At 40.0% G+C, this 12,539-nt stretch overlaps 1 protein-coding gene across 4 annotated transcripts in view; it reads right to left on the bottom strand.

Moving 5' to 3' along the window:
* Positions 1–1,734: 1,734 nt before the first annotated feature.
* map4l (microtubule associated protein 4 like) overlaps positions 1,735–12,539 on the bottom strand; it is a 54,915-nt gene continuing 44,110 nt past the window's right edge. For 3 of the 4 annotated variants that reach the window (XM_086042559.1, XM_086042555.1, XM_086042558.1), the window contains 5 exons: positions 11,862–11,954; positions 10,055–10,136; positions 9,791–9,900; positions 9,265–9,460; positions 1,735–8,482 (listed from right to left, as the gene is read on the bottom strand). In XM_086042559.1, the coding sequence (XP_085898685.1) occupies positions 8,478–8,482; positions 9,265–9,460; positions 9,791–9,900; positions 10,055–10,136; positions 11,862–11,954 (486 nt within the window). In that variant the 3' untranslated portion in view covers positions 1,735–8,477. The remainder of the gene's footprint in view (positions 8,483–9,264; positions 9,461–9,790; positions 9,901–10,054; positions 10,137–11,861; positions 11,955–12,539) is intronic. The other variant, XM_086042556.1, reaches the window with a different exon arrangement.

Below are 12,539 nucleotides of genomic sequence, written 5' to 3'. Positions count from 1 at the left end.
ACTCTGGGATAAAGGACAAGAGAAGTAAAGCACATATGGAGGCAAGGTCCAATACTCAACACCTCCTCAAGTGACCGTTGGAAATAAGCATTCTAACAATAGCATCTTCATCTGGTAGACTTCAAACTTAAGACACTCGCAGTGCCTCACTCCCTCCTTTGTGCACATGCATGCGATCACATAAGTGAATGATACAAGGGCTGTGGACAGCTGAGAATGGCACATTTAATGAGAGGCTTACGGTTCACCCTTATCTTTGATGCCAGGAAGAGATTTAAGGATAAGTAATGGAGTGCAGAAAATTAAGAAGTCAAACTCACATATATGATGTGAGATGGTCTAAAATTCAAATACCCTCCCTGATGAAAGAATGACAAACCGGAAATCTTGGTTTAAATTTTTTTTAAAAAGTTACTGACTCAAAAATATACCGCAATGTTGATTAGTGTTAGGCCATTTGGAGGTTTTGTATGACTTTTGAGGCCTTCTTTTCTGGTAACATTTTGTCAAATTCCAAATTGTATGACCCAATAACCTCATGACATTTGACTCGATTACATTTGATTTGTTATATGTATGGCTAACATTGTACATTATTTTGTGACGTGATGGCGTTATTACAATTTTCTGCGTTGGTTTGGCTAATTTCTTGAAAGAGAAATTACATTCTCAAAATAACATCAACAAATCCCCAAACTACCTTGCAATAGTTCACAACAGAATTTCTTTGCCTTTTGCCTCAATTTCTCATTGATTGTCAAATGTCTCAAGTGTCTTAGTGCATCTTTGCAAATGGACATGGACAAGTAGCCTACAGTTAGCATAGTGAGCACATTAGAACATTTTCCAAATAAACAGATCTTGCTGATCTAAATGTATTAGCTGATTATCAGTCTAATGGTTCTTCTCTCCAAAACATGTCCGCATGATTCCATTGTTTATGTCATCATATGCACAATAGTCTGTTCAGTTGCCAAAGTTAGTGAAGACTATAATACCATGAAAACCATATCGAAATTCCTGGGAACATTTTTGATAAATGTCCATGGAATGGAGCAACTACCACCGTGCTCTCCTTTCCTCAGTCTGATGGAGGATTTTTTTTTTCCGCTTGGAGGTGGAGAGTGCATGAGGTGGAGAGGTCCCTGCTCCATGTGAGGACATCATTTGCAGCGTTTCTTCCATCGCAGCAGATAGTGTCCGCTGAGCGAACTTAACTGCTATATACTACACTAAGGTCACGCAGGTACTTAAGTGAGCTAGTTTATTAGCTTCTGGATTTTTAATGACATGCAGGACATTCATAGTATAATATTTTAAAACCTTTGAGTGAGTTGATTTTTGTACACTTAAACATGCACAAAATAAGTCCTTGCACTTAATGTTGTCACCGTTCAGCAGTTGCGTGGTATCTTTGAATGGGATTCTTTTAAGTACAGTATAAGTGTGCCCTTTGCACAGGGAAAAAAACTGTCTGTGGTTTTTTTTTTTTTTAATTTGAGGAATGGCGCTTTTCTACATACTGCATGTGTTTAAGAAATAAACGATATTAAGATGCTGTTCTGTACATTGGTTCAATAAAATCTGACATATAGCCACACATGTTGTCCTTGTTAGGAAGTGTGCAGTCCTATGTGGCCCCCTCCATTGTTTAAGTTGCAATTTCACATGTAATATTGCATGATGCAGGAAAACATTTTTATAGAAAGCGGCGGCAAAGAAATGACAATCGTGTTGACGTCTGCGCTTTTTCTTCATCTTTTTATTTCATGATGAATATTCACATCACTGGTTGACAATCACAAAGAACATCTCTTTCATACCAAATATTCAGAATTGGAGGGGAAGATTAGCTCTAGCTAAAAAGATGGATGTCTCTAACAACCAGCAATTACTTTGTTGTTTTCCGCATGCTCTCGCTCAGGTGTTGTGTCCCATACACAATAACTGCACACACCACAGTCGGCCCACTCAGCAGCACTGAAAAGCAGTTTCTTGTGTTAAAATGTGGATGTTGCACACACGTGCAATGAATGTACAGTTCATATTTGCGCAAGAAAATGCTACACTCATACATATCCAAAAAAGGTATGTAGTAAGTTTACCAAGTTTGAATTTTTTCCCGCTCACAAAGGTAATATTTTATTTTATGCGATGAGGATTCAAGATCTACATTTCAGTGCTGAAATGCTGGCGATGCTTTGTAAGTGGTGCATATCACCAATACTAGCTTTCCTTTTAAAATCATCAGATAATGCCAGGTAAATATACATTTTTGATGGAGCAAAATAGTACACATTTGTCCAAAATGGAACAATATTTTTGAGTTTTGAGAATACCAGCCAATATTTGCCAAATTGTGTTGGTTGATATGTCAGCATTTTCATCAAGGGGTGGTGGAAGAGCAATACTTTAAATGACATGCCAAAAGACTGTGGTCGCTTGCACTCAGTCTATTTTGGGAAATGGCTATCCAGTGTGTGTCCTACTGTACTGTCCCAAATACTGCCACAAGTAGACATCTTAGTTCAACTGATATCCACGAAACAACTTTAAGTTTACTTTGATTCCAGGTTCAAATTATTTAATGGTTGTTTCGAAGCATATACTGCACACCACATCTGGTGCCCTTTCAATGGGTCATTGACTTACATTTTTTTTTTATCTATCTTCCAGAGCACAACAGGAACAGACCTCATAGATGAATTCTTAAACTTACATCTTTAATACATTTTAAAACATTCTTGAAATATCAGAGTCACCAAATTAGTACTCTGCAAAAAGAAAAAAGTATGTTTTCCTTTCTCGCACTTAGGGGTGGGCGATATGACGATATTAGACCTTTAAGCGGTTTAACGTGTTCACAATCTAATAAAGCCGAAAGATCGTTTTGATCGTCTACATGGCACATTCTAAACAGTTTAGCTCGATGGCGGCACAAAGCCACTGACGCGTATACCTGACCAACCAATCAAAGCACGCACAGTGCACCGTACGTGACACTCCCCGCCTCCCTGTTTGTTTGTATAGCGGGAAGCTATAGCGGAAAGTCACCACGAAGCAGAGTTGGTCCCGAAAAGAAACTCCACATCCGCAGTGTCGATTTGGTTTTGCTTTTCCGCGGAGGAGAAAGCGCAAACCAGTTGTTTGCAAAATTTGCGGAGACTCGGTTCAGACGTCAGCGCCGACAGCCAAAGCAAACGGAGATCAGACCATTGGTAGCCGGAGGCATCCGCTAGCTCCAAGCTAACACAACCCACGGTAACACAGCCATTTAACAAGAGCACTCCATATGAAAAAAACAAGCAAGCAGTGTAAAGAAGTAACTGAGGCAGTGACTTATTACCTTGCTAAAGACATGATTCCCATTAAAACAGTGGAAAACGAAGGCTTTAAAAGACTCTTCAAAGTACTAGACCTGCGTTACAAGCTGTGTTTTTATGTTTACATTATGTTACCTTTTATGTTTACATTCACTGCACATTTTGATAAAAATTGTCACTATTCAAATTAAAACCTGTTCGGAAAGCTTAGCTGACTTAAAATGTCATTTTTCCTTTTAGTTTTACACACATTTTAAATATGTTTTATATGTTTAACATGAGGAAAATGGTCAGAAATGTGCAAATTAGTATTAAAAAAACACTGTAAAAAAAGAATCATGATAAAATCGTGATCGTGATTTTATTTTTTAAAAATCGTGATCTGATATTTTTGCCAGATCGCCCACCCCTACTCGCACTCTTAATTTAACAATAATACCATTCGAAGCTGTAACAGGTTTATGAACGTCAATGTTCATCTGTCAACATCCGCAACACCCTGTAAAGTATGATTTTTATGTGGTTTTTTTTTTTAATTGCATCAGGAGTCATCAAAAGGTGGTGCTATCTATATGCAAAGGCTAGTGAAATCCTAGTGGGAAAGGTAGAATTCCAATGATCTAAGTGGACACAAACGATTATGTGGGTGGGTGGGCGTGATGTAATTATTATTACCTAGAGTGCAACTCGCAGACCTGCAACATTAACTATATCCTCCACATATTGATTGCTTTTGATTCCAAAAGTACAATCCAAATGTTAAATATTATCCTCTTTGCAATATCACTCCTTCAAATTTAAGCGATAACGTTGCTACTGTTTTTTTTTGCTACTGGGTCAGCATATAGCTTGAAATTACTGCAGCCTTTTTCTCGGAGATCTCATAGTTGGCTGTGGCCGTGACCGATAGGGCCACTAAGTTAGTAGGGGAGCAGGACAGTCAACAGTGTCTAAGTGCCATCTGTGGCTATTCATTTTTTTAAACCAAATCATCATCACCACTTTTGCTGCTACTAACCCTACCACCCGCAACTATCCGATATTACGCCACGGGATGGGTTATGATGACAATCGGGGGTGTCACCAAGTATTTTGGAGCCTCGTGAAAACTGATCACATTAGTTTCAGAGATGGGCCCTTAGAATCATCATCAGATTAAAATGACTGATCTTACATTATTCTGAAGGGTAGCAACCAACATATTTCTGTCGAGGTTAGGTGAGTGCACACTATAGTGCTGCTTTTAAAAGTTGTTATAGCCAGTAGCACAACACCAATGATCAACGTTTCACCAGAATCCACCAAACTGACAAAAATAAAAGTGTATCAAAGATACAACTCAAAGCCAAGATCACATTTAGTCTTTATGACTTTTACAAGTTGTCAATTGTCATACACATGAACAACTTGCTATTCCCATCCAAGCGCTTTTATCCCTTTGCTCAGTTTGTGAATTACCATGGAATGCACAGTTTAGTTTCACGCATGCTCCACATATTTTACGTATAGGTGTCTCATGGATGAGTTGGAGGGAACAGTACAATATCAAATATGATTAATGGTGCTTTTAATTCCTAATTTTTCTTGTTAGTTTGATTACCATAAATCTAACTATCAAGACTGGTTGGTCCTCAAAAAGCACAGATGTACAGTACACAACCGACTTTACCCCTATATAGTGCTGTAAAACAAAGCTGAGTGCCTCAAGAAATGAACAAGATTGTGTTCAAAGTGCACAAGACTTTTGGCGTTTCGAGGGGAGCTGTACATAATGACTATGATTTCTATAACATTTATGTGCCAGACACACATATATATATATATATATAAGTAGCATGAGACACAGCTCAGCTTTCTGAGACAGGCTTAAGGTTTCAGAGCCAGACTATCAGTGTTCCAGAGGCTAGGTAGCACTCTACAAGATGGATGAGACAGCAACACTTCACACATCTGACATCTACGGCCACAAATACCTCACAAAACCTTTACTGTTTAAGCGCAGGTCACGGGAGTGGAAATTCCTCAACTAAAGGCCCTTTGCCAAGTCCATGGTGGGCTGAACCGTCTCACACAAAACATTCGGTCTGTAAATTGGTACATCACAGTGTAAAAAGCTCAAATGTTGTTCATGGAGTCAACTCTTTCAGTTCAGAAAAAAATAATGCTCCATCAAAATTTGGGTTCCTTCGCTGAAGGTCTTTCATTGAGACTACTGAGAAAAAAAACACACAGATTAATTTCTATCGCTCTCTCTAAAAAAAAAAGGCAATATCCTCTAATATTACTGAATGGGCTACTGTACATGCAGATTATCAATGCTGAAGTACAGCTGCATTCAGTGTGTTTGCAGTCCAGTGCAGTAAAATATATATATATTTTTTAATAGTTAATTTAGTATTAAAGCAATAATGTTAATTGTGTTGTGTTTTGGTGTGCTACACAAACAACATCGACGATGCTAAGTATTACATAAACTGATCAAATTGTTTAAAAAAGCATCTACAAAAAAAACAAACATACAAACTTTGTTGTATTTATTTACACTACAAATCCAGGCTAAAGCAAAACAAGAGAATCCGATTTGACCTCTACTGTTAATGTGCATTTCATTTCTTGGTATCAGTATCTTTCAGAGTGGTTAATCAACACATTATGCCAGCGTAGCAAAATAAATTCATACACAACGTGACATTATAGCTTGAAGACGACACTTTAGATTCAAATTTCTCTCATCCTACTAAAGGCCATCTTTTCAGCCCGTGTGTATGTAACTGTAAGTGTCACCAGTTTGGATCATTGTATTGCTCTAATCGACGTCTAATGAAAGTCAGGAAGTGGAACTAGATGAATAAATGGCTGGATGAGGTAAGCCTATGATGGACATGATAAGAATATCAAATCAACATAGCTTAGTTTAAACAGTTTCTGCATCGACCCCATTACTGCAACAGAAAACATATCGTCAACAATCCGACTTCTTTGAATAGTTATGGATGTGCATTGTGGGTATTTCTTTGCGTGCCTATGCTTGCATGTGTATGTATTCGGGATACGATGTGCTTTATGCATGTGTAAGTGCAACAGGTTCCACAAAGCACTTTTTCAAAACTGTGCTGTGCTGTGCTGTCTCTGTCACTCATTGATGAAGCTCAGAACGATGCAAGTTTCATCACTTGAAGGCCCAACGAGCAGCGAGCAACGCGGCCGAATGCGACTCAAGTGGACCATCGCAAAAAAAAAAATTCAGTTGGCGGCTCACCACTTTACCACCATACATCTACTGAAGCGCTTGCAAATGGAAAAACTGCAACCCTGTTTTCAAGATCTGCTTGTGCACTGTATTATTTTTTTAATTGAACTATAAAATACGGCGCGATTGTCAAGGAAGAAGCGGATGGCAACAAAGAGGAAACAAGTGAGAATAAAGATGTGTGTGGCTCGATTGCCTCATTTATTGACTGCACCCGTGCATTTTGGCAACCATGCTTTGTTTTCTCGCCACATGTATATATGAAATTATTAATATAGTTGAGTATTATTGTAAAGTACAATAAATACACTGTCTGTACTGTGTTGGTACGGCTTGGAGGGGCTCGCTTGCGCTTAAAAATCTTTGTGAAACCTCTTGCATTTTTGACTGGCTGTTACGACTACGACATTGCGACGTCCTTCACTGGCGATGTCATTTTTGAATCGGAATAAAACCAGCGGCTGATGGCTGGCCACTCATGAAAACTAGATGCAGAACCCCGGACCCTGCGCGACAGTTCAGTTGGTTTCGGCCATAGCGCTCGGCGCGGCCAAGGGATTGAGAATGAAAACGAATTAAGCTATGACAAATCAGCTTTGCCCTTAACAGCTTTATGTAGTCCACCAGATTTGGATTTTTGGCCCTCGGAATATATGATGGTGAACTAAACGCACAGGTCTTGTGCTAAAACCATGTGAGCAGAAAGTAAGTTTTGCAGACGTTTGTCAGTAGACTGCAAGAATATACTGTACATGATCCAACAGTTTAGTAGTGCCGACTCACCAAACACAAACAAAGCAACCTACAGTAAGGCTTGTCTATCGATAGACAATTCTCACGTACAGCCTACTGAATATGAATGTTTTCATGTCACAATTTATATGCAATGCAATTTTAAAAGGTGCAGCAGCAAGCAGTTGAATTCCGAGGTTAAACACAATTCAAATGCAGATAAATTAGGGAGACACAGCAATTAAATACCGACGTTCAAAGTTGGACCTTGAAGTACAAGTCACGCGTTTAAGGACAAACCTGGTCTGATATAGCTGTGTTATACCAAAAGCATTATGAGCAAAGGCATTTGGAAAAATACTCTTCTATTGCTTTTCATGACCTTTACCTCCATGACTGCTTCTGTCAGATTTCATTTCCTCCCAAAACCTGTTCAATCATCATTCTCATCATCAACCGTCTTGTCACTATCTCTTACTAACATGACACTGATACCAATATGTAACCGCAGATATAAGGGATTCAATAGAGACAATACTAAGCAAGCGCTAGTTAGCTACAATGACACACAGTGCAGCGCTGTAGTTAGCATAGATTTACAAATCATTCATTGTTGGCTAAGAGGATAGGTGTGCCCATTTAAAGCAGATGGGGAATTATTTGCTATCCAGCTGACTTCGTAAGTAAGTTTCAGCTGATTAGGAAGGCGTGGAGCACGATTAGAAATGGAGGTGAAGATAAAGTCATTTGCTACTGGTTGGACGATTAGTGGATTGGAGAGTAAAGTAGGTGACGTTACTTTATGGAAAGAAATGTCCAACTAAAAAGATTTCTATGAAGCGTTGGGGTGTACAGTGATGGGATTTTAGATTTGCATTTACATCCTCTACGCCAGTGCTCATGAGGAGTACTAGGAGACAGAAGTTTCACAGACAAACAACAAGTGCTCTTCTCTACGGTGGGGAGAGCCAAAGGTCAACCCGCTGGCATCAAAGGTCAGGGTTGGTGTACTGGCAGGCAGTGGAGCCCAGAGAAACACGAAGAGGCGGACGCTCGGTTTGGTGCTGCAGGAGGCGAGATGGAGGGCAGGGCCAAAGGGAAGTGACCGTGGAAGCTTGGTTGGTCAGCCGGCGAGCGCTGGGCGTGCCCCACCAAAACTCTTGTGCTGAGTTTCAATCTGTGAGAGGGAGAAAGACAGATTAAAAAACCTTTTCAGAATATGACGATATTTACTTTCTATTTAAAGCACTTTTCTTTCATTGAGGTTTGTGTTTTGTGTTTGGAAACAGCAGAGTCAGTCAGTGATACAGCATGATAATACATTTTGGTTTTGATAATCATAGTTGGACAGAGTAGTAGCCAGGAGAAATGATGTCTTTTAAACCTTTGAAAGGGGAAGTCAACCCCAAAATTTAATTCAAATGTTGTGCCTCCACTAGTCTAAACTTCTTATTCTTCTTATTAATGTTGCGCTTGTGGAATAGGAGTTAAGAAGCAAAATCGACCCATTTTTTTCATCTCAGGCGGCCATTTTGTCACTTGCTGTCGACTAAAAATGACATCACGGTTGCTCAGGGCGCAGGTAACAACCAATTATAGCTCACCTGGTTTCGGAAGCTAAGCCGTGATTGCTCGTTACCTGAGCCCTGAGATACCGTGAAGTCATTTTCAGTCGACAGCAAGACAAGACAAAATGGCCGCCCCCTGCCATGGATACAAACAGGCGGATTGCTGCTTAATTCGTATTCCACAAACACAATATTAATTAGAATGCCGTGTTTGGACTAGTGAGGCTGCATAGAACATATTAATGTAAAGAAAATGTTTGGGTTGACTTCCCCTCTTTAAGGCCACCATACTAAGGCAGCCAGCACGTGCAACAGCAGAAGACAGATGAGGTGTCCAAAGTAATGACATAATGAATATGCGTTTTTCTGCAAATAATGTGTTTACACCTACTTTTCTCAGCAATGCGCCTATCAATACTAAAGGGGTCCCTCAATCCGTCTCCTCCAAAAGGAGTAGGCGTGGGCTCCTTAACCCCGTTTTCCTTTGCAACGCCTCCCGGTGCTGTCGTTGCCTTGGCAATGCCTGCTGGGCCTGCGCTTGGAGTGCTGTTTGGGGGCGAGGGTGTCTTTTCCTCGGCTCTCTCCTCCTGTTGCCAAATATAGACAGGCATGCATGGTAAGCAAGGACAGGAGCGCACATTCTATTTGTTAAAGTAGTAGTCATGCCACTACCCCATCTAGTGGTGATTTCTTGTAAAATCACAATGAGTCAGCAGACGCGTCCATCCATTTTCCAATCTATACTCTAAGCCGGAGACTAACTAACCTCTGAATTTTGGCGAGGGTACTCGCCTCATGACAATTTAGTTTTCAGTTAACCTAGAATGATTCGGAGTGTGTGTTTGATTCAAACGCCACACAGGAGGACCAGAGCCACGAATAACATGATTTGTGAATAAATGATATTAAAATTATACCTTGTGTCCATTTGTCTGCCCATTGCCTTGCCCCACGTTGTCCAGTGAGCCAATCTTAGACTTTGCCTTGATGTTCAGCTTGTGAGACTCAATCTTGACATCCCCACCACCTACAGTAAATATGTTAATATGAGGCCAGTTTAAGAGAAAAGCACAGTTTGATTGGTTGGAGAACACACACACACACACACACACACCCACACGCTCCCCCCCCCCCCACACAAACACACACGTGCACGCACACACGCACGGAAGAGAGATAACCTGGCTTGTGCTTGATGTTGTCCTTGGAGCCACATTTGGATGTGACTTTGCTCACATCGACCTTCTTGTTCAGGATCTGCACCTAAGTAGCAGAGATTTCAAAAAATGAAAATTCCATTACTGCAAAAAAACTCACTCTGACCAATCCGCCATCCACGATGTTGCACATCTGGCGCATTTATTGATAGGATAAAAACACCACTTCTTGAGTATGTGGGAACCAACAATCACCCTCAGCGCTGTCAGCTTCTTATTCACAAACAATTCTTTGATAAGCTAATTATTGCTAATCATTATTAGTGTTGAATATAATTTTTGTCCTTTGATATCTAATTAAACTGCTGTACATTGCATGAGTGCATAAAGTGAGTGCCGTATGACTACTAACCACAGTGACATAAAGGAGTTGGCACAAAGTTATCTTCGAACAAATAATGTGCATGTTATATGGAGGGTGAATTCCAATTCTTCATTTTTTTTCATCTTTTGGGGAAACGCAATTAAAAGTAAATACCGCAATATGAGCAAAAAAGACAAATTAAATAATGAATGACAAATCAAACCAAATCTGAAGTTGGTCTCCCCAACTCTCCTGGCGTCAGGACTGTCAAATTCTTTCATTAAAACGTTTCTAATCATTCCTTCAGAATTAAAGAAAGTTGTGGTAAGAAAAACAATTAAACTGAACGTGTCTAGTCTAAACTAACCCCTGGATTATTAAGAGGTGTGTCTCAATGTTTAGTTGTTGATACTTATGATTATTTTCTCTTATTTGCTATTCGAAATGCATTTTCTAAGTGGGGTTCTTTTCATGCCTTCAGTTATGGCTGTAAGCAGGGGCGGAGCCATGAGTGGGCCTGGGTGTGCACAGTCCCACGCAGTTTGTCAGACTGCCCACCCAGTGAGATTCATGAAAAACGCATATACTTTTATTAAATTATTATTAAATTATTTTTGAATTTGTGTTTTTATTTAATTGAATATTAAGAATGGCATAATTGTGGTTGTCTGAGGAAGATCTGAACTTCATATTAATTAGTTTTGTCATTTTATTTGAATATATTATGTGTCGGGACAGGAGGATTGTGCTCAGTGAGAGAAATGTTCAGGCTCACCCCGATTTTTCCAGGCCCACCCATTAGCCACGTTCTGGCTCCGCCCCTGGCTGCAAGTCTTGGAAAACCGCTCAACAGCAGAAGTACTAAAGAGGTTTATTGCCACTATCTCCTTGTTTGTTTTGTCAGGACAGATACAAAACACGCATACAATTATTTCAATGAATAAAGAACGAATTCTTCTTTTAAAATTCAGTTCATACAAGTTCAGCCCAAAACTATTTTTCATCAATACTAAGATTTGTTGAAAAGTAGTTGTGACAGCACAAATCATGCTTTTGGATACATGCAGTAGAGTTAAGGCGCATATTAACTCTAAAGATGATGAATGCTCAACTTTCACATTCATCACCAGGCACAGAAAAGCAACAGACACAAAACGTACCTTGAAGAGTGGTGGGTGGGATTTAAAAGAGCAGTGTGAAGCCTACTACGGTAAAGATCAGTCTTGTAGGTGCATACATTTTGTGTCAATAAAGCCCAGTCATGTATGCGTGATAAAATATGCACACAGCCATGTGGCTTGACAAACCCAAACCGCTATTCTTTTTTCCCCCCAGAAAGCAATGTAGGCTTTTCGTGGCTGCTACAGGATAAAAAGAGATTCTCAATCCAGCACAAATTTGGAATTTGCTTAAAAAAATGATGTCATGCCAAACCAGACTACTCTCACCAGCAGCAGCTTTACTTACATTGCCACCTCCAGGGACATGTTTGATATTGTCCTTGGAGCCACAGCGAGACGTGACATGGCTGAAGTCCAGCTTTTTGTGCACTATCTGAACCTAAAGACAGTCAGGGAGACACATAGGCAAGCAAGAAGAGAATAGGTATCAGATAGAAGGGTTAGGAAAGCGAGAATACAGACAGAAATAGAAAGCGAAAGAGATGAGAGCAGCAGAAAAGAGCAGATCAGCTGGCAGCTTTAAGTTCACAGGAAACTTGCACTGTTATGGAAGTGTTTCTGTCATCCAAATCAAAAGCTTCCTCTTAAATTAGCTCAGTGTTGGAACAACAAGTAAATGGAGCTGATGCATGAGGCTGTGCTTTTTACAACCACCAGGCAGTTTTACACAGAATAAAAGAAAGAAATCCCAGCTCGAAAAATGAATGTCAAATATGAAAAAGATGAGGATACTGACTTAATAACAAAGCGCTTCCATTGACAGCAGAAGATAAAGCTAGCAAAGGACAGGTGAGACGGAGCACATGCAACACTCTACTGTACTGCACAAAACATTCAGGGTGAGTTGTGGCAATGCATGCCATACTACACAGATGATTAATGACACCAGGTGCGAGCAAAAACGACCAGGATGCGGTTGATTAAGGCAAAAGAACGTTGATTTCCACTACATCAGGCGTGAGGT

The sequence above is a fragment of the Filicampus tigris genome, chromosome 10 (genome assembly GCF_054856515.1).
Source record: "Filicampus tigris isolate MCC_2025a chromosome 10, RoL_Ftig_1.0, whole genome shotgun sequence".
In the NCBI taxonomy this organism is placed as follows: Eukaryota; Metazoa; Chordata; class Actinopteri; order Syngnathiformes; family Syngnathidae; genus Filicampus; species Filicampus tigris.
The sequence above is the reverse complement of the archived record's forward strand: the minus strand, read 5'-3'. Positions and strand labels throughout refer to the sequence as shown.